A 22,857-nucleotide genomic window follows, 5' to 3' on the forward strand; every position below is an offset into this window, starting at 1 on the left:
TGTGGAGCCAGTCAGACGCACATCACCAAAGCTCACCTTAAAATGTTCATTTTTTTTCTAAGCTTTTCTTGTGTCCTGTTGCTTTTGTGAGATACTTCTTTCCCATTAGCATCTTAGTTTTCTTCAGTTGTTTTCAATTTCCTTTATTTTTTTTCTTATTAATATTCCTGCAATCTAGGACTCCTGGTCAGGGTGCTTATTTTCAAAATCAAGTTGCTTGATTTCACAGCAGCTGTTTTTTCTGTATGGGATTTCCCAGAAAAAAGCCCCCAACTGCTTACCTTTATAAGACACTTATGCAGCCCTGGCTGAATGTCAGCTGGGATTTGCATAAGTACAAGCAGTTTTCCTGAGATCTGATCCTCCACCCCCTCCCTGAACCAGTAAGCTGGAAACCAGGCCCCCCATCCCTAACAGCCAGTAAGCCAAAGACCAAGCCCCCCACCCTTCTCACCCACTAAAGCCAGTAAGCTGGAGATCAAGGCTTCTCACCCCCTCCCACCCTTGTAGACTCCCCAAACCTACTTTTTCATTCCCTGGTGGTCTAGCAGGGTCCTATGGGCAGCAGAAAAGCCAACTTACTCCTGCCAGTTGCAGCTCCTTTCTCAAAATGGCCACCATAACCTCTAGTATAAGCCTTCCCTGAGGGCGGGGGAGGGTGCCCTAAGAATCCCCTAGGTCGCTGCTTGGAGTTAACCAGGTACCAGCTGATATTTAGACCAGTGCCAGGTTAGCTCCATGGATAAAATTAGGACAGCCTTTTTGTTGTCCTAACTTTATCTGCTTAGTGCGTACTTAACCTGTTAGCAGCATAAATATCACTACTAACTAGTTAGGTACTGGCTCCGCCCATGCTATGCTCAAGCTCCTCCCTTGAAGTGCCCTTGCACTAACTAGACAGTGCAGTGATGATATTTAGTGGCTTTAAGTGCCACTGAATATTAGCAGATAGGTAAGAAGGAGTGATTTATTCAGGTAGAAGGCTCTCCTGCCCAGTTAAATCACTTTGAATATCGAGCAGACAATTTCTATATAGTCATGTAATCTCAGAGACCTACTCATTGATTTCTGCATACAGGATTCTAGTCATGAATAGTGCTTCATACTAGATGGATGGCAATGTAGGTTGTATCAATGTTTCATAATGACATACATATATACTTACAGGAGCTGCAGGTACGCTGTGCAGAGGGACAGGCATTATTGAATACAGTCCTTCATGCCAGAGAAGAAGTCATTCCCTGGGGCATCCCTCACATAGAGGACCGTGCATTAGAATCTGTGCAGCACGACTGGCATGCATATCGGCACAGGCTTTCAGAGACCAGAGTCCAGCTCAACACAGCCCTAAGTCGATTAAAGCTAATGGATCAGAAGTTTCAACAAGTAGATGTTTGGCTGAAGGCCATGGAAGAAAAAGTGAATATCAGAACAGGAAGACAATCTGTCAGGGCAACAAAGGAAATTCAGCTACACCAGATGAAGGTAATGAGACATTATTTAGGAACTGTGACTAAGGGTATTTATACACCTGCAAAGTCTTTGAGGTCTGAGGGGGAAGTATTGTTATTTGTCCCTAATTTGGTTAACGAACGTTTTGAGGACACTCTGAAGTGTTCCTTTTCTTTGGAGGGACCTGTGATATGGAATCAGCTGCCACTCTTTCTGAAATGGATGACAGAATTTGTCTGTTTAAGAAACATCTAAAGTGCCACCTTTTTCCCCAATATTTGATCACCTAATGGAATGGAGGAGGATGAGTGGCAACTTGTGGCTGATGTGCATCTTTGTATTTTAGATGGGAGAGTCCCCTTGGTAGGATGGGGAAGTTGATAGTTGAGGTGGGAGGGGGGGAATATTCAATTTTTGTTATATATTGTTATGAGTTGCTTGAGATTTTTGTGTGTTTTTAATGTGATCTGCTTTGGATGAAAGCGGAATGTAAACATTTAAACCATTAAACCATCCCTTTCAAGAACCACAACACCCTTACAATAAAAGGAATGTAAGAGGGGTCTAGTGGCTAGAACAATGGTTTGAAAAACAGGGAAATGAGGGTTCAGATTCCACTGATGTTCCTTGTGATCTTGGGCAAATTGCTTCATCCTATACTGTATCTGGTGTAAAACTTGGGGCCGTGTTTACTAATCCGCACTGTAGGTGCGCTAGCGTTTTTATGGTATTTTATTTAATTTTAGCATTTAAAACTTAAAACGCGCTAACACTAGAGACCCCATAGGAATATATGGGTGTCTCTTGCGTTAGCACGTGCTAAACTTTAGCGCACGCTAAAAATGCTAGTGCACCTAAGATTGTAAGCCCTCTTAGGCAGGAACCTACTAACTGTACTTGAATTTGTAACATCTCTTGAGCTTGCATTTAAACAGGCATTTATAAACAAATCTAATGGATAGGACCACTGTATGGAGAATACTGGGGAACGTGTAGGGTGCAATTTTACAACAGGACACTTGTGTGAGAAATGCAAAAAAGTGCTTATTTTATAAAGGCGGTGTAAGTGCATATATACCTTTATAAAATAAGCACCCAGAACCACGCCCAGTAGTGCTTAAATGCTCTTGCACACAAAAATTCACAACCAACAACCAAACCACCAAATTGAAACACAACTAAAAATATTGAGAATCATGCTCGACAAACACCTGTCTCTGGACAGTCAGGTACCAGCAGTCACATCAAATTGCTTCAAAACACTATGGAAACTGAGAAGGATCAGAGACTATTTTCCAAGACAATCATTCCAGCTAATAGTCCAATTGTTGATATTATCAGAACTAGACTACTGTAATGCAGCATATGCAGGATGCAAAGAAAGCACACTAAAATCGTTGCAAACCATCCAAAGCACGTCAGCAAGGCTGATATTAAAAATTCGAAACATGAGAGAGCAACCCCACTACTGGAAACATTACATCGGCAACCAATCAAGGCAAGACTATTCTTCAAAATAAGCACCCTCATTTGTAAAATACTATTTGCAATGTTTCCGGAATATATGCTAGACCTAATCAAATTATCGCCAAGAAATGCAAGACCAGAACTAGAGGCTACCTACTTCACCTACCAAACTGCAGAAACACAATCTACAAAACCATCTACATGGCCAGATTTAGCTATCTAGGCTCCAAATGGTGGAACTCAATACCCAAGGCCATAAGAAGCATTACTAATGATCTACAGAAAAGAACTGAACCTACCTTTTCAAAAAATTCTATAACTAACAACATGAACTGCATATGTCCAAGAACACCTTTTAATTGAAACTGTAAAAGTGTAACTGTAAAATTGTAAGCCACTTTGAACCAAAACTTGTTTTTGGAAAATAGTGGGATTCAAGAATGTATAAATAAATACATTTAAACCTACTCTGAATAAGATGTAAATTTGTGGGTGTATTCTATGCATGTACACATGTTTTTTATAAAATATGTGTGTGTACATCACAACTGCATCCCACTATGCCCCCAGGAATGCCTATGTGCAGATCATATGAAAGTAGGTACGCTCTCCATTGGCCTACTTTATATGAGTGTTTACCCCTGCAGAAATTACTTTATAAAATTAGCCCTACATGTAAAAATGTCCTGTCTTAAGAGAGGCAATTTTGGCAAGCAGGTGATCCTGTAAGGGTGCAGCTTTCAGTAGCTTAGGTTGTACAAACAAAAGCTGTTCTGTTAGAGAATGCTAGCATAACCTGGTACCTATATTATACTATACTATATTATCAGAGTTTTATATACCGTTAACATTCCAAAAATGATTCAAAGCGGTTTACAATAAAAGAAAACACCAACAGAAAGCAGCAATTTACAATTCAAAATTACACATTAACTGAAATATAATTACACATAAAATAATAAATCAAAAACAAAATTAAAAATATAATGCACAAAACAAATCAAAATGGAATTATTTCTGAAATAGGTATGTCTTTAGCATTCCCTAAATGAAAGATAAGGAGATAGAGAGCTCAACTTCAAAGGAAGTAAATTCCATTCTCTAGCCCCCCAAAAAGGAAAAGAAGCTTCCAAAACAGACTTTAAACAAATATTTTTTACAGATGGAAAACAGAGATTCAAACTTCTAATAAAAACAATTTTTCTAACACCAGATGGAAATACCAACAGTTCGCTCAAACCCCCCTGAGCTCAAGCCAAATATTGATTTAAATAGTAAACAAAGAATTTTGAAATGGATATGTTTTTGTACTGGCAACCAATAAAAGACGCAAAATACAGGGGATACACGTCAATAACACCCAATACCACTTATTAATCTAATGTATTTGCATCAATTTCTGTTGCTTTAACTGTTTGGCAGAAATCTGGGAGTACAGCGAATTGCAGTAGTCCAATTGTGGTAGTAAAACCTCCTGTGCTATAGTTCTGAAATCTTGTTTCATTAAAAAAGATCTAATAGCCCATAATTGTCGGAGCTTGAAAAAAAATTCTTACTAGGTGCAGTTGTCTCTTTTTCATATGACAATGTAGAGTCTAAAATTACACCTAACTTTCTGGAGTGAGCTTCAGTTCTCAAATCTATACCTGAAGATAGTGTGACCATCGTATTTGGAAGTTTAGCTATATCTCCAAACCAAATAATTTTAGTTTTTTGTTTATTTAACTTCAAAAGATAACTAAAGAGATGTAATATCTGATAGAATTTAAAGATTTTTCAAAAATCTCTAAAGCAATACCCAGAAGAAAAACATTGTCCGCATAGGATAAAACAGAAACATCATCACCTGAGAAACAATCGCCTAGTAAACTCAGAAACACATTAAACAGAGAGGGGGAGAGTAGAGAGCCCTCCAGAACACCGCAACCAGAGTTCCATCAAAGAGATCTACCACCCTTCCCCTTAACACTGTAAGACCTATTTTTAAAAAATTGCTCAAACTATCCTAGTACATAATATGATCGGATTTGATATTAGCTTTGAAGTAAGTATACATGGAGGGGCATAATTGAATGCAAACGCCCATCTCCATGGGCGTCTATGTCCGAAAACGGGTATGTGAAGAGGCGGGGCAGACTGTGTTTTCGAAAAAGATGGGCGTCCATCTTTCGTTTCGAAAACAAGGTTTGGACGGACCAAATGCCATGGATTTGGCCCTTTCTGAGATGGGCGTTTTTTTTTTGCGATAATGGAAACTAAAAACGCCCAGCTCAGAAACGTCCTAATCCAAGCCATTTGGTCGTGGGTTTTAGAGGCCTCCCATTTACCACCACAAGTGTTACAGGTGGGGGGGGGGGGGGGGGGGGGGGATGGGCCTGGGTCTGCCTGCCTAAAGTGCACTGCAGTACCCACTAAAAGTGCTCCAGGGACAGGACTTGTTGCTGCTGTATAACCTTGGCACAGTAGTTCACATCTGAAGACTAATCTCCCTGAAAACGTCCTTTATTTGAATAAGCACGTTTACTCACAGTTAACTGCAGATCAGAGGTTGTGCCCCACTGGCAACGAGTCTCGCTGGTACTGAGATTAGCAGTAGGTCAGAGCTGGCAGAATGCTGTACAATGCCCTCTTTCACCAACATTCAAGGTAAGAACTAAGTGCTGTAACGTGGCTAACACATGAAAGGGATCTAAAAGTGTCTTACACAAATGGCCACTACCTCATGGACTACCAGAAACAAAACAGGGCACACTCTGACCCAGTAAGCAGAGGGAAAAGCACCATGGGAGTAGAGCCTACCAACTACCAACACCCACCACAATGCATTGCTGATGTGACTCTGCAGTGCCCATAACAGAAAAGGTGTCACACTCACCCTAGACCCACATCAGAACCAGGGAAAGGCTGTCAGAGGATAGAACACATTCTGCTGTCGTGGAGGTGGGTACGGCATTTGAGGCTGGCATACAGGCTGGGAAAAACAGTTTTTAAAGTGGGGGGGGGGGGTTTGGTGGGAGGGGGTTAGTGACCACTGGGGGAGTCAGGGGAGGTGATCCCCGATTCCCTCCGGAGGTCATCTGGTCAGTTGGGGCACTTTTTTGGGACTTGGACCTGAAAAAAAAGGGTCCAAATAAAGCGGACCAAATTCTCGTCAAAAACGTCCTTCTTGTTTCGATTATCAGCTAAAGACGCCCATCTCTCCTCGGCCGATAACCACGCCCCAGTCCCACCTTCAGCACGCCTCCGACATGCCCCCGTGATCTTTGTTTGTCTCCGTGACGGACTACAGTTGAGGACACCAAAAATTGGATTTCGATTATACCGATTTGGGCGCCCATGGGAAACGGACGCCCATCTCCCGATTTGGGTCGAAATATGGGCGTCTTTCTCTTTCGAAAATAAGCTGGATAGGAAATCAAATATGTTAGCATTTAACTTTAAAAAAGGAGACTATGATAAAATGAGAAGAACGGTGAAAAACAAACTTAGGGGAGCAGCTGCGAGGGTCAAAAATTTACATCAGGTGTGGATGCTGTTCAAAAACACCATCCTGGAAGCCCAGGCCAAATATATTCCACATATTAAAAAAGGAGAATGGAAGACCAAATGACAGCCGGCGTGGTAAAAAAGTGAGGTGAAGGAAGCTATTAGAACTAAAAGAAAATCCTTCAGAAAATGGAAGAAGGAACCGACTACAAATAATAACAAACAGCATAAGGAATGTCAAGTCAAATTCAAAGCGCTGATAAGGAAAGCTAAGAGGGACTTTGAAAAAAAGATTGCGTTGGAGGCAAAAACACATAGTAAAATTTTTTTAGGTATATTAAAAGCAGGAAGGTGGCAAAATAATCGGTTGGACCGCTAGATGACCGAGGAGTAAAAGGGGCGATAAGGGAAGACAAAGCCGTAGCGGAGAGATTAAATGAATTCTTTGCTTTGATCTTCACCGAGGAAGATTTGGGTGGGATACCGGTGCTGGAAATGGTATTCGAAGCTGACAAGTCGGAGAAACTTAATGAATTCTCTGTAAACCTGGAGGATGTAATGGGTCAGTTCTACAAACTGAAGAGTAGCAAATCTCCTGGACCAGATGATATTCATCCCAGAGTACTGATAGAATTCAAAAATGAGCTTTCGGAGCTATTGTTAGTAATATGTAATTTATCCTTAAAATCGAGCATCGTACCGGAAGATTGGAGGGTGGCCAATGTAACGCCGATTTTTTAAAAAGGTTCCAGAGGAGATCCGAGAAATTATAGACCGGTGACTGACGTCAGTGCCGGGCAAAATGGTAGAGACTATTATTAAGAACAAAATTACAGAGCATATTCAAAAGCATGGATTAATGAGACAAAGTCAACATGGATTTAATGAAGGGAAATTTTGCCTCACCAATCTACTACATTTCTTTGAAGGGGTGAACAAACGTGGATAAAGGTGAGCCGGTAGATATTGTGGATCTGGATTTTCAGAAGGCGTTTGACAAAGTACCTCATGAAAGACTCCAGAGGAAATTGGAGAGTTATGGGATAGGCGGTAGTGTTCTGTTGTGGATTAAAAACTGGTTAAAAGATAGAAAACAGAGTATTTATTTATTTATTTGTTACATTTGTATCCCACATTTTCCCACCTATCTGCAGGCTCAATGTGGCTTACATAGATCCGTAAATGGTGAATACCAGTTCCGGAGAAGAGAAATACATAGTTAAGGTAGCGGATACAGAGTGAAGTGAGTAGGGTTAAATGGTCAGTATACTCAATGGAGAAGGGTATAGTTAGTGGGGTTCCCTAGGGGACTGTGCTGGGACCGATGCTTTTTAACATATTTATAAATGATCTCGATACCCTGTCCTCACTTGGATTCCAGGGCTCTGTCCTTTCCTGGTTCTCTTCCTACCTCTCCCTCCGCACCTTTAGTGTTCACTCTGGTGGATCCTCTTCTACTTCTATCCCTCTGCCTGTCGGCGTACCTCAGGGTTCTGTTCTTGGTCCCCTCCTCTTTTCTATCTACACTTCTTCCCTTGGTTCATTAATCTCATCCCATGGCTTTTCCTACCATCTCTATGCTGATGACTTCCAAATCTACCTTTCTACCCCTGATATCTCACCTTGCATCCAAACCAAAGTTTCAGCGTGCTTGTCTGACATTGCTGTCTGGATGTCTCAACGCCACCTGAAATTAAATATGACCAAAACCGAGCTTCTCATTTCCCCCCCCCCCAAACCCACCTCCCCGCTACCCCCGTTTTCTATTTCTGTTGATGGCTCTCTCATTCTCCCTGTCTCCTCAGCTCGAAACCTTGGGGTCATCTTTGACTCTTCTCTCTCCTTCTCTGCTCATATCCAGCAGATTGCCAAGACCTGTCGTTTCTTTCTTTACAACATCCGTAAAATCCGCCCCTTTCTTTCTGAGCACTCTACCAAAACCCTCATCCACACCCTTGTCACCTCTCGTTTAGACTACTGCAATCTGCTTCTTGCTGGCCTCCCACTTAGTCACCTCTCCCCTCTCCAGTCGGTTCAAAACTCTGCTGCCCGTCTCGTCTTCCGCCAGGGTCGCTTTACTCATACTACCCCTCTCCTCAAGACCCTTCACTGGCTCCCTATCTGTTTTCGCATCCTGTTCAAACTTCTTCTACTAACCTATAAATGTACTCACTCTGCTGCTCCCCAGTATCTCTCCACACTCGTCCTTCCCTACACCCCTTCCCGTGCACTCCGCTCCATGGATAAATCCTTCTTATCTGTTCCCTTCTCCACTACTGCCAACTCCAGACTTCGCGCCTTCTGTCTCGCTGCACCCTACGCCTGGAATAAACTTCCTGAGCCCCTACGTCTTGCCCCATCCTTGGCCACCTTTAAATCTAGACTGAAAGCCCACCTCTTTAACATTGCTTTTGACTCGTAACCACTTGTAACCACTCGCCTCCACCTACCCTCCTCACTTCCTTCCCGTTCACATTAATTGATTTGATTTGCTTACTTTATTTATTTTTTGTCTATTAGATTGTAAGCTCTTTGAGCAGGGACTGTCTTTCTTCTATGTTTGTGCAGCGCTGCATATGCCTTGTAGCGCTATAGAAATGCTAAATAGTAGTAGTAGTAGTAGTAGATGGGAGTAACTAGTGAGGTAATTAAATTTGCTGATGACACAAAGTTATTCAAAGTCGTTAAATCGCGGGAGGATTGTGAAAAATTACAAGAAGACCTTACGAGACTGGGAGTCTAAATGGCAGATGATGTTTAATATGAGCAAGTGCAAAGTGATGCATGTGGGAAAGAGGAACCTGAATTATAGCTATGTCATGCAAGGTTCCACGTTAGGAGTCACAGACCAAGAAAGGGATCTAGTTGTCATCGTTGATGGTGCGTTGAAACCTTCTGCTCAGTGTTCTGCTGTGGCTAAGAAAGCAAATAGAATATTAGGTATTATTAGGAAAGGAATGGAAAACAAAAATGAGGATGTTATAATGCCTTTGTATCGCTCCATGGTGTGACCGCACCTCGAATATTGTGTTCAATTCTCGTCGCCGCATCTAAAAAAAGATATAGTGGAATTAGAAAAGGTGCAGAGAAGGGCGACGAAAATGATAAAGGGGAAGGGACTACGTCCCTATGAGGAAAGGCTAAAGCGGCTAGGGCTCTTCAGCTTGGAGAAAAGGCGGCTACGGGGAGATATGATAGAGCTCTATAAAATAATGAGTGGAGTTGAATGGGTAGATGAGAAGCGTCTGTTTACGCTTTCAAAAAATACTAGGACTAGGGGGCATGCGATGAAGCTACAATGTAGTAAATTTAAAACAAATCGGTGAAAATGTTTCTTCACTCAATGTGTAATTAAACTCTGGAATTCGTAAAGGCGGTTAGCTTAGCGGAGTTTTAAAAAGGTTTGGACGACTTCCTAAAGGAAAAGTCCATAGACCATTATTAAATGGACTTGAGGAAAATGAAATCCACTATTTCTGGGATAAGCAGTATAAAATGTTTTGTACTTTTTTGGGATCTTGCCAGGTATTTGTGACCTGGATTGGCTACTGCTGAAAACAGGATGCTGGGCTTGATGGACCTTTGGTCTTTCCCAGTATGGCAGTACTTATGTACTGTACCAGAAATACATAATTCATTTAATTTAAGAAGAAGAATCAAATGATTGACAGCATCAAATGCTGCTGATATATCAAACTGAAGCAAAAAAGCTAGCTTTCCAGCACCGAGGATATATCTAATTTTTGTAGTGAGAACAAGGAGCAGTGTTTCAGTACTATGTTCTATCCTAAAACCATGTTGCATTTTGTGCACCCAAAATTTACACATCTGCAGTTATACCAGCCATAAACATGTCATTACTGCAGTCACATAAATGCAGCAGGTATGCACATAATTGCTAATATTTTGTAAGTTATATGCTTAAGTGGGAGCCCATTGTGCTCTGTCCATTTGTACCGCATGTTCTATGCCACTTACGTGCAGCACTGTAGAAGAGCACTTAGTCGTCCTGCTGTCACTTTTGCAGGTAAGTTTACACTTACACATGTAGAAACACCAGAAGAGGAACAAAATGTTCTGCAGTGCACAAAGTATTATTATTATTCATGACATTTATACCCCACATTAGCCTGAAATAGACTCAAGTTCAATGTGGCTTTCAAACAAACAGTAAGTGAATAAAACATAATAATGTACAGTACAGAACAGAACACAAATTACAATAACTTCAAGAGGCAAAGTAATTCATGTGCAGCAAGTAACAAGGGATGTAGACTATCTCAAGTACAAATAATTAAGGGTGGGATAGGCGAGAGCATAATTAGGCAGGAGTAGTTGGGGGGGGGGGGAAGGATGAAATGAGATGAAGAAAAGGATGTGGGTAAAGTTCAAATAGAGTTCTTTGTATTGAAAAAGGCCAAACTGAAGAAATGTGTTTTTAGAAGATGTCTGAAAGTTAAGTAATCATTTGCATACTTGATTGATTTAGGAAGGAAATTCCAAATGTTGGTGCCTTTGATAGGAGAAATTAGCAGAGTGAATTGTTTTGTATATCACATTCTTACAGATAGGGAAATATAAGACAAGATATTCTCTAGATGTTGAAACAACATTACAAGGGGTAATTCAATAAGATGGAAATACCAACAGTTCGCTCAAACTGCCTGAGCTCAAACCAAATATTGATTTAAATATTAAACAAAGAATTTGAAATGGATACGTTTTTGTACTGGCAACCAATATTAGATGTGAAATACAGGGGATATACTTCGATAACGCCCAATACCACTTATTAATTTAATAGCTGTATTTTGCATCATTTTCAGTCATGTTAACTGTTTGGCAGAAATCTGGGAGTAGAACAAATTGCAAATATAGCAACCATCTCCCTCATTTCTATCTGCCCTGCAAGCTGCAAGGCTGACCGTTGCTGCTTTCATTGGATTTTAGCTCTATTGCATATTTGTGCCTTTTGGGTTCGCAATAGCTGTTTTAGCTCCCGATGCAGCCTTTAGTGAGGCAAATTGTGGCCACATCAGGACTTTTTTACAGTTGCAGTTATTTATCGACTTGTGTTCTGCTCTTCTTTGAACCATTTACATATGTGACAGTAATCTGCTCATTTATGCACTCCAATGGCTCATAATTGTGGGCGCCCTGTTATAGAGTTATCCTTAAGGAACATGGACAAAAAAACACAGGAAGATATTCTCTGCACACATAAACTGCACCGAAGGAGTAGAGGTGGCTAAAAGGAAGGGAGGACAACCAGGAAGTATCATCAGTCACTCTTTTATTATGAAGATGGCCCGACATGTCCGGTGTTTGGCACAAACATCTGCATCAGGAGTCTATGAACATAAATATAAACTTACAACATACACAAGGGTTGTGAAAAAAACATATTAACAATATATAGAAAATATTTATTATTATTGATTATTTATTGGGATTTATTAACCGCCTTTATGAAGAAATTCACCCAGGGCAGTGTAAGGTAGGTACAGTTTAACATCAACTTACAATTTTGTTAACTGCATAACAATAGTAAAATGAACAAATAAAAATATAAATGAAACAGGAAAATTTGAAACCAGCAAATTGAAACCTAATAATAGGACTACCATGAAACAGGATCAAAGATATACACATTTAACAGCACTGAAATTCAAATAACAGAGATATAATACGATGTAAGCATAATAGCGATGGAATATCTAATAAATACGCAATTAGAACATTAAAGTAATATTTTTTTTTGTTATATTTGTACCCCACGCTTTCCCACTCATGGCAGGCTCAATGCGGCTTGTTTTTCTACAATACAGCTTACCATATAGCTGAGGGGCCAAATGCAGATTTATATATAGGGACAAGATGTGTGGTACAGAGTCAGTTGGGATAAATAAATGAGTGACTAAACTAAATGCAAGTTCTTAGCACAGTTAATCAAGATATAAGGAACCGGTCTAAGTTAGTGTGTGTAGAAAGCTAGTCCAGGTGAAGAATGGGTGTATAGTGAATCACCCTATGTATTAAAGGCTTGGGAGAAGAGCCAAGCTTTTACCTGCTTCCTGAAATAGAGGTAGTCTCTAGTTATACATACCCCCTCTGGTAGTAAATTCCAGAGCGTGGGGGCTACTCCGGAGAAGGCTCACTGGCAGGTAACGCATCATACAATTTCTTTTGATGAGGGGGACAGATAGTGATGGTCCTTGAGAGAATCTTAGAGGTCTCAAAGGTGTGTAAAGGGCTAACTTATTCTTTAAGTACTCTGGCCCATTTTGTCTGAGGGCCTTGAAAATCAAACACAGAGCTTTAAATTTAGCCCTGTAAGGTACTGGTAGCCAGCATAGCTTTTGCAGGAAGGGTGTGATGTGGTCACACTGTTTGCAGCCTTCTATCAGTCATGCTGCAGCATTGTTAAAAAATATATAATTAAAAGCATTTCCAGAACGTTTAACAAAAATGTAAACAACATAAATAAATATAAAAGATGAATACAATTACATAAAAACAAATGAACAGTTAGAAAATGCAGTCTAACAGAAATGAATCCATAAATGATAATAAAAAAGATTGTATTTACCACACAATTCCCCAAAATGGGGTTATAAAAATACAAGCTACACAACTGTCTTTCTTGATCTCCACTTTTCAACTGTCAAAAAGAGTTTTTATAAAAAAAAACCCAAAAAACTAAAAATATAAATATGAAGTTTAAATTGTTTTACAAAATTATTCCAAAAAATAATCTGAGTCAAAATATAAACTGCTTTTCTGAAAGGGAACACAGAGAAACTTCTTACAACAGACAATACTACTATATGAACACAAATAACATCAGTGCCAAGTGTTCTTGATCCTCCATTGCTGACCTATCGCAAATCTGTACTTGGAATCCTCTTGCAAGGCTCCAGCTAAGCGCCAGGTCACTCAAACTCCAGCATTTCCAGATGGAGATGCTGGGGTCTGTGATCATCTCGGTCCAAACAGGAGAATTTTTAACATCATTGGACATCAAGGAGGTCTATTTGCACATTCCAATATGGCCCCCTCACAGGAAATTTCTCCATTTTGCCATTCTAGGGAAACACTTCCAAGCCGCAAATGAGACACAAATGGTATCCTGCTGACTAAGAGCCACAATTTGAAAGGACAGCATCAAGGCAGATTCCATCTTGCAGTTGTGGACATCTTTTAGCACTGTACCACCCTCTATAGGGGTAGTAGTCCATTTAGCATCTGCTGTAATAAGCGCATCCACCTTAGGGAGACCCATTTTCTCCATCTCCTTATGGAGCAGGGGTTAAGCTTAGCCATGGCCACTCTGATAGCAGCCTCTGGAGAATCCCATTGAGCCACAATAAGCTTGTTCATGGCCTCATGAATGTAGAAGGACTTGGCAAGCTTTTTGGTGCCAGTCATAATGGAGGGGACAACCAATGGCCTCTGAGCTGAAAGAGAAGAAATATGAAGTACCTCCAAGCTAGAAAAGGAAGTTAGTTCCTCTTTAACAAAAAAATCAGGCCGCAGAAGGGTCATCCCCTTCAGCCCCTGGATCTCCCTCCTCGGCCAACCGATGGGTCTCAGAAAGCCCAGAAGCCACCAAGAAGGCCTCCTCAGACCCATGCAGAGATTGGGAGGGGGGGTGGGTGAAATTCCTCAACTAGCCTTACAGCATCCAGTTTCTTCCTCTTAGACGGGGTTCTCCTGAATAGCCTCCGGCTGATCAGGTGGTTGCTGCTGTTTCAGCAAAATGCCTGAAGCAAAACCAAAACAAATTTAGGGGAAAAAGGTATAGCAGAAGTATTACCTGCCTTTGAAGGGGAGTGAGACCCTAGCAAAGAGAAGGAGAAGGCCTGGGAATTGGGCGGGAACCGCAGTGATGAACCCTGCGACTGAATCACGACCCTCTGCCACTGTGGGAAAGCCCTACCAAAACTGCTGAGTCGGAAGGCTGGGACCCGCCTGGGGGGGAGGGGGTCAGACACATAAAGCCCCAGATTCTCCGCAGATTCTGCACACATTGTGCACTGCCCTAAAGTGGTTTACTGCACCCGGAATAACACTTTATATGCTCTGCTGCCATAACAAAACCCAGTATTCACAGTCTGGGGTTTGAAGGTCCGGCTTTTCTTTTTTGCAAGGAAGGAGGCAGAAGAAAAGGGAAGAGGAAGAAGAAGGCAGCAGAAGGATGAATAGGGGGAGAGGAGAGAGACCTTGAACCACCAGTTTTACACCCTGGCTGAATCAGCCACTCAACCCCAAAACCTGTACACCTCTTTTAAAAGCAACAAGGTCACCCCAGAATCAGTCACAGGCTGCACAGGAACCTATCTGCCTGCTGGCGATAGAGAATACTAGCTAAGGCTGGCTGCACAGACCTAGATATAGCACAGAGAAGTAGTGCTCTCTATCTCCACCTGCTGGCAGATGGGCATAACCCATTAGTCTGGACTGATCCTTTGGTGACATAATGGAAGGGCTCCTTTTACAAAGCTGTGGTAGTGATCCCCACGTGGCAAATGTGATGAAGCCCATAAGAAATCTATGGGCTTCGTTGCATTTGCCATGCTGGGAATCATTACTGCGGCTTTGTAAAGGTAGTCCTAAAATGAGTGGAGACAGGGTGGATGGAATGAAAGTCTGCATAGGTCTTCTATTTTGAAAATCCTGTGTGGATTTTCCTTGGGTACATTTGAAGTAGCATCAAAGTATGTGCAAATATACGCATTCATGATGCAACCCCATTCACCACCATCTTGGATTTGGGGGATTTCCCTTTGAAAATGTCCTTGCAGGCCCAAGGGTACAATATACCTACAAGCCTGCAAGCACCTGGACTGTTTAAACATCGCCTCGATAATATATTGTCACATTGCTGGAGGGAGATATTCAAAGGCATTTATTTATTTATTTATTTATTTGTTTGTTACATTTGTATCCCACATTTTCCCACCTATTTGCAGGCTCAATGTGGCTTACATAGTACAGTAGAGGCGATCACCAATACCGGTATGAACAAATACAAATGGAGGTTATGGCAGAGTAATGATCAGTGTGATAGATACATTGGGGGTCATAAGGAGGAAGAGTTGGGTTAAGTCCAGTACGAAATTTTATATTGTCGTGTTGCGGGGTTAATGCATTTAGGTTAGATCGTTACGGTTTGCCTTTTCGAACAGGTTAGTCTTTAGGAGTTTCCGGAAGTTTAGGTGGTCATATGTTGTTTTCACGGCGATTGGTAGTGCGTTCCATAGTTGTGTGCTTATATAAGAGAAGCTGGATGCATAGGTTGATTTGTATTTGAGTCCTTTGCAGCTTGGGTGGTGAAGATTTACTGGGATTATTAAGCATATACCTGGATAAAATGGCCTGATTGAAAATATGCCTGCCTGCCAGAGCATGTGTACTTGTAGCAACATTAAAAAGGAGGCATTCCGTAGCTGTGTGCAGGCTGAGGAAGGATGATAACACATATATAAAGGATAACAAAAATGCACTTACTATTTTGTAGCCCTGCTCACCTATCTACACAAATGCAGGTAAAACTATGGGAGAAACTCTATAACTTGGCGCCTCAATACCACATACTGAACAATTCTATAACTGGCACCAAAACTCTGTTATAGAATACTAGTGTAAGACAGCATTGACACACCTACATTTAAGCGTAACCACTTACTCCAGATCTATGGCTGTCGCAAGGTGGCACAACTAAGTGTGCCATGCAGTGCGTGAAACATAGTATTCTATAAGTAGTGACACACCCATATCTCACTCATGCTTCACCCATGTGTGCGCTGCCTTGCAGTTAAGCGCTATAGCACCTCTTTACAGAATAGCACATAGTGCACGTGCGTGCATAAATGCCAATTAAGGTGACACACATGCACACATGGCATAAGTAACTGCATGTACCCAGTTATAGAACTGCCACAAATATGTTTGCTTTTAGTGCATATACCAGCAGATTTTCAAATGGGCACACATATTTATTTATTTGTGACATTTATATCCCATATTATCCCAAACTAGTTTGAGTTCAATGTGGCTTACAATAAACAGTATAAGATACATAACAAAGAATAGTGTATAAAGTAATTTGTTGTAAGAATCCAATTTTGCAGGGCCAGCTCTGATCCAGCTTGCTTTGTTGGTGCCCCCCTCCCCATCGCATCACTTCTGGTGCCCCCTCCCTTCCCCCTACATGGGTTTGGCATCTCTCTCCCCTACCACCAGCACACGGTCCAGTCTCTCTTTCCCCCTCCCCACAGGTCCAGCAGTGCTCCCTCACCTCTTTTACTCCCCTGCAGTTCTGTAAAGTTTACGTTGGTCACCGGTAGCAGCAACAGCAGCATTACATGCTGCCTTCGGCTAGCCCCTGGGTCCTCCCTCTACAACATTCTGCCTAAAGGTAATTGCATCAGAGGAGGCAGGATGCGGCAGATTGAAGATACAGGAGCTGGCGAAAGGCAGCCTGTTATGGTTCTGTTGTTACTGCTGCCATCGCCTTCACTGCTGCCGGTAACCAACGTAAACTTTACAGGACCGTGGAGGAGTGAGAGAGATGAGAGAGCACTCCCAGACTTTAGGAGAGGGGAAGAAAGAGATATGGGGAGAGACTGTGGGGAGGGAGGGGAAGGGGAGAAAGAAAAGGCTTAACCAGTAGATCAGGTAAGGTCAGAGACTGAGTATTTTGATGCCCTTAGTCGCCAGTGCCCTGGGCCAGAGCCTCACCTGGTTCAATTGTTAAGCCAGCCCTGTTCATATGTTATTTCCTTTTTGAGAATTGGTATAGCTTATGCAGTTTAAAATGCCCGTATACGTTACATTCAATCCAGGCTGTTGAAAGTTGCCCTCTTAAAAGTAACCTTTGTTTGCCACAAAAAAGAAATGATATCAAGCCATCATTAGACTGGAGAAAACATGTTATTCCCATATTCCAAATTTGGTCCTGAAAGATGGGGGCAGAATGGCAGGTGCATGGCATGTGATAATTACATAGGGATATATTTTAGAGTCCTTAGCTGTGACTTAAGATCTTTATGGGATAAGATTGTTGTATGAAATGTCACAATTAAAGTAACTGAGCTTCACACAGAATAGTCACTAGAACCAGAGGGCTTCAATATAATAGAAACATAAGTGAAACCATCACATAATGAGTATAAGAGGGAATTCTCTGTCCCAAGGTTCATCCTTAAAAGTTTTATATGTACTTGCAGTTTATTGCTTGCCTGATTCGTTTAGAGATTCTTTTGTTTTGTCAAACATAAATTAGGATTAAAATAATATTTGAAAAAAAAAATTCGGACTAAAGGCTTCTCTTCATTTTTACTGCAGAAGAGGCATGAAGAAGTTATCGTCTACAAAGATGATGTTGAAGAAGTTGGACTGCTAGTGCAGCAGATCCTAGAGGAGAGTCATATCACCAGCAGAATGGGCAGCCAAGCCACCCAGCTCACTGCCCGCTACCAAGCTGTTATTCTTCACGTGCTGGTAAGTAGCCGTATATCTATCACAAAACGCCTAGCCACTTGCCTGGGCTACCCCGTGGCCACTTAGAGGGTCTATCCCAGCACAGCTCAGGTCTGCCTGCACCTGTCACTTGTGCTCTACACTAGCACCTTCCTCCCACTGACTGGGTCCCAACAGTCTCCTGCTCTCAAATTGTACCCAGTGATTTCTAGGTTACTGGAGGTCACGCTCCCAGTGGTCCCACAGTTCCTTGAAAGCACTCACAGATTCAACACACAAACCACCAGGATTCTTAGTCAATTCAGACAAGCAGAGGCAATAAACTAAAATGTTTATTGTCATGAAAAAACTAAAACAATGAACAGAAAAGGTGCAATCAGCAAAACAATAACAGTAACTGAAATATGGATCAATTATAAAACTATCTAAACATTTGTTTACTATCTAAATAGTACCTGGGGAGATCAGGACATACAACTGCTCACATGTTATCAAAAATAACCGATCACAAGACTTCAGCGAAGAGATCTTTCTCTCTCTCTCTTCTCCCTGGCTGAAACTGGAGACAAAACCAGTAACTCCTGGGTATCTTCAAACTCCATGCCAGTCAGAGCCCAGAACAACAACATTTGAAAATAGCTGGCCATATCACTGCAGGCACTTCCTCTCATCCGTGTTAACTAAAGAAGAAAGATCAGTTCTCTGTAACAGCTTTAAATATTGACATGCACCATCTGCTGGCCAAACTAGAGAAATACATTCTAGGAAAATATCAAAACAATTATCATAGGCTTAAAACCCACTGTTTTGTCACACACGGTTTACAGAATTTGCATAGCACTGTCCACGTGACTAAAATGAAGGTGCAGCCATTTACACAAATGAAAAGCTGGTGTAAATGCCCAGACCTAACTTTAAGCGTGGAACGGGTTCTATAACATTGCGCGTAAATTTTAGGAATGTCCATGACCCACCCATGTTCCTCCTATGTCCATGCCTACTTTTCAGGTCCGTGTGATAGAATTTATGTGAGCTACTTTATAGACTACACTTAGTGAGTAGTGTATGTAAATTCTATTTAGTGCCAATTAGTGTTGAAAATTGTGTGTTAACATTCAATTGTTGGTGCTGATTTTCTTGTTAACTAATTGAGTTGCACGTGCAAACCAGAATATGCCAAGTTTTGCACACACAACTCAAGTCACACTATATAGAATTTGGGGGCTTAGGTCTCTCATAAAGTCTTGTGAAAATAGTGTAGTGCTAGCATGTCATACTCCAACTAAACCACTGGTTCCCAAACCTAGTTCTGGAGGCACCCCAGCCAGTCAGGTTTTCAGGATACCCACAATGAGTATTCGTGAAAGAGATTTGTATGCAGTGGAAGCAGTGCATACAAATCTGGCTAGGGTGCCTCCAGGACCAGGTTGAGAACCACTGAACTCAACTGTCCTTACAAATCCCAAAAAGTGACAATAACTGTGACAATATTATAATTGTTCAAAATTTCAATTCAAGATCAAGCTTAGCTGTGAGCTGAAACGAATGCAGCTTCCTCAGGCTTAAAATAGGTTTGACGAGGGTCCTCGTTTTGTCTCCTGCTTCAGTGACCAACTTTCGCTCAAACAAGCCATTTCACAATAAGAACATAAGAGTTGCCATAGTGGGTTACACCAGGGTCCACCTAGCCCAGTATCCTGGCAGAATCCTCCAAAAATAGCAAGGTTCCATGCTACTTAACCTCAGAGATAAACAGTGGCTTCCCCCATATCTACCTTAATAATGGATTATGAACATTTCCTCCAGGAGTTTGCCCAAAACTTTTTTTAAACCCAGCTACATTAATTGCTTTTACCACTTGCTCTGGCATTGAATTCCAGAGTTTAACTATACACTCTGAGTGAAAAAATATTTTCTCCTATTTGTTTTAAATGTGCTACTATTTATTTATTTAGATTTTGCTCACTATGTAACTTCTTGGAGTAGACAATCGATTTGCGTATACCCACTTCACTCTATTCAGGATTTTATAGACCTCTATCATATCTCCCATCAGCTATGTATTTTCCAACTGAAGAGCCCTTTCCTCATATGGGAGTTGTTCCCTTCCCTTAATCATGGTCACTCTTCTTTGTGCATTTTTTTCATTTCCATAAAATCATTTTTAAGATACGATGACCACAATTGTACAAATTTCTCAGGATGTGGTTTCTGTCTGCCTCAGCTCCTCTAAGTCTGCTTCTGTAGCCTCCAGGGATTGGAACCTTTTCCTGAGCACTAGAAGTTTGTTGCACTGAGAATACACTTATGGGACTAGAGTCAGTAAATTCAGCCCAAATTTGGGCATTGAAAAAAATGAGCTTCGAGCGCTATTCTGTAAACGGCACTCCTGAGTTGGACACTGTTTATAGAATACCATGTAGCACCGAGATCTGCGCCCATCTTTAGGTGCAAGGATCTACACCAACTGAAACCTGGTGTAAATCTTCGCACGTAAATTAGGCTTGGATTCCCCGAATTCTATAATACTGCACACATCTTTAGTGAATGTCCCTCACCCGCCCATTCTCCTCCCATGGCCACACCCCCTTTTCAGTTGCACGTTAAAATATTTATACACCTATCTTTTAGAATAGCGCTTAGCAAGATGCATGCATAAAACCAAATTGTTGCCAATTTATGCCAATAATAAATTGTTAGTGCCCAATTATTAGCTCTAAATGGCGTGTTACTCAATTAAATTGCATGTGTAAATTGGGTGCATGCCTATGACCTCTCACCAACTAATAGATAATCAAACATGTGACACTCAGTGCAAAAGAATGGATAGTCCCCATCTCGCTGCTGCACTGCTGCCTGTGTTACTATCAGTGACTTGTTAATTAAGTTGCTAATGGACTAGGACTATGTAAACTAAAATCTCTTATGATTTCTAGTTGTATACTATGCTTTGCTATTTTTTATTTATTTATTTTTAGGATTTTCTCAAAGACCCCAAAACACTGTCCATTCGATATTCAGTCCATGGCAGGCAACGCTTTTTTAATTGACCACCACGGGAAGAATTAGCCTTGGATATTCTGTGCCAGGTCATGTCAGGCACCTGCACTGAATATCCGAGGCTAATTCACATTACCCTGGCCACCGGAGCTTTTGCAGTTTCCACAAAGACATTTATGCAGGTTCCAGTTGAATATTTGCCAAGACCTGATTCCCTCCATTCCAATCCCCCCACAATGGAAAATATCCTTCTTGGCTGAACCCCCCTGCAACCGACCTCCAAAGATAGAGCAAGGTAGGCCTAGACACATACCCCTTCCCCCCCCCCCCCCGTGCCTACCTTGACAAATCCCTTATGGTCCAGTGGTAAATGGGCAGGGTTGATGTTCACTCACTCCTGCCCACATCAGAGGCCACTTCAAAATGGCTACCACAACCTCTAGCAGCAGTCTCAAGTAGCTATCTTCGATTCTGAGATGCATATTTTTACTCATTTTAATGCATGTGGAAAGTAGTGTAAAAAGTAATGCATTTTACATTCGATGGTGCCTTATATTCAAAGACAAAATTACAAATAAACCAAAGTTTTAGGCATTGCATTTAAAATGTTCTAATATATAATCCGAAAAACCTGCTATATTTCACCTGGTCCAGTGTGTATCTAAAAACATGCTATATTTTACTAGGTGAAATATAGCAGGTTTTTTTGGATTACAGGTTAGTATTTTGGTTCTTATTTCCTCTTAATCTGTGTATTTGTGGAAAATATTCTGCCATGATTATATCAAATGGTGGGTCTTTACGTTTTGGTCTTACTGGTATGTGTAAATAAGGTGATGTGTACAATACGGGGATTCTACCTTTACCGTGCTGGAGTTTCTAGTGGTACTTTGAACAGCGAGTCTCGTGACCCATTTGCGTGTTTTACACATTAACCATAATAGTGAATATAAAGACCCTTAAAATGTTCACAAGAAGAGTGCATTGTGATGCAGCAATAAAAAGAAAGGCAATTTTGTATGCTGAACAGAATGGGAACAGGGCTGCAGAGAGAAAATTCACTATTAGTGAAGCAAATATCCGCTGATGGTAAGAAAGGTCAAAATTTAATTTTTGCATGTAAAACTACAACAAAGTGCTTTATGAGTCCAAAAAAAAGACACCATCCCCAAATTGGCAAAGTAGTTTTATGGTTGCTAAATGATGCATGATCCAAAGGTCTACCAGTCACACACTGAATGATTCATCTTTAGGCAATAGAAGCTGCAAATTCACTTAGAATAAACAATTTTAAAGCATCAAGAGATTGGTGCAATTGATTTATGTATAGTGCAGGAGTTTCATTAAGGCGATGAACATTGATCTGCCAAAAACTTCATGCACATTTTGAAATAAAACTCACAAGCTTTCAGAGTAACATTATCCAATACAAACGATAGAAAGATACAAATTCAGTCAAATAGACAAAGCTGGTGAAACTCCTGTGCTTTTTGACATGTTGCATAATTATATCATTAATCCAAGAGGTTCTAAAGAAATCAAAATAAAACTACAGGTTATGAAAAACAGTGCATCAATGTTATGTTATGTTATAAAAGCCGATGGCCGACAGCTTCCTCCTTATTTGATTCTTAACAGGAAAACAGTTCCAAAAAAGGAAAGTTTCCCAAAATATATAATTGTACATGAACAAAAAATGGCTGGATGACAGCCAAAATGATGGAAGATTGGGTGCAAGTTGTCTGGAATAGGTGACCAGGGACCTTTCATAAACCTCTTAACATGCTTGTTGTTGATGCTTTTAGAGGGCAAGTTGTCTGAAAGAATAAAGAATAGGCTGAAACAAAACAATTGTGATTTGGTAGTTATTCTGAGTGGTATGACAAGTCAGCTTCAGCCACTTGATGTTTCAGTGAACAAGCCTTTTAAAGAATTTTTAAGAGAAGAATATGAGACCTGGTTATTTTC

The 22,857-nt window shown here is 41.0% G+C and overlaps 1 protein-coding gene across 1 annotated transcript in view; it reads left to right on the plus strand.

Moving 5' to 3' along the window:
- The window catches only part of SYNE1 (spectrin repeat containing nuclear envelope protein 1), a 982,166-nt gene that overhangs the window by 508,780 nt on the left and 450,529 nt on the right, over nt 1–22,857 (plus strand). Inside the window, 2 exon segments of the mRNA XM_030198470.1 lie at nt 1,168–1,485; nt 17,755–17,910. Coding sequence (XP_030054330.1) covers nt 1,168–1,485; nt 17,755–17,910 — 474 coding nt within the window.

This window comes from Microcaecilia unicolor, chromosome 3 (assembly GCF_901765095.1).
Source record: "Microcaecilia unicolor chromosome 3, aMicUni1.1, whole genome shotgun sequence".
Classification (NCBI taxonomy): Eukaryota; Metazoa; Chordata; class Amphibia; order Gymnophiona; family Siphonopidae; genus Microcaecilia; species Microcaecilia unicolor.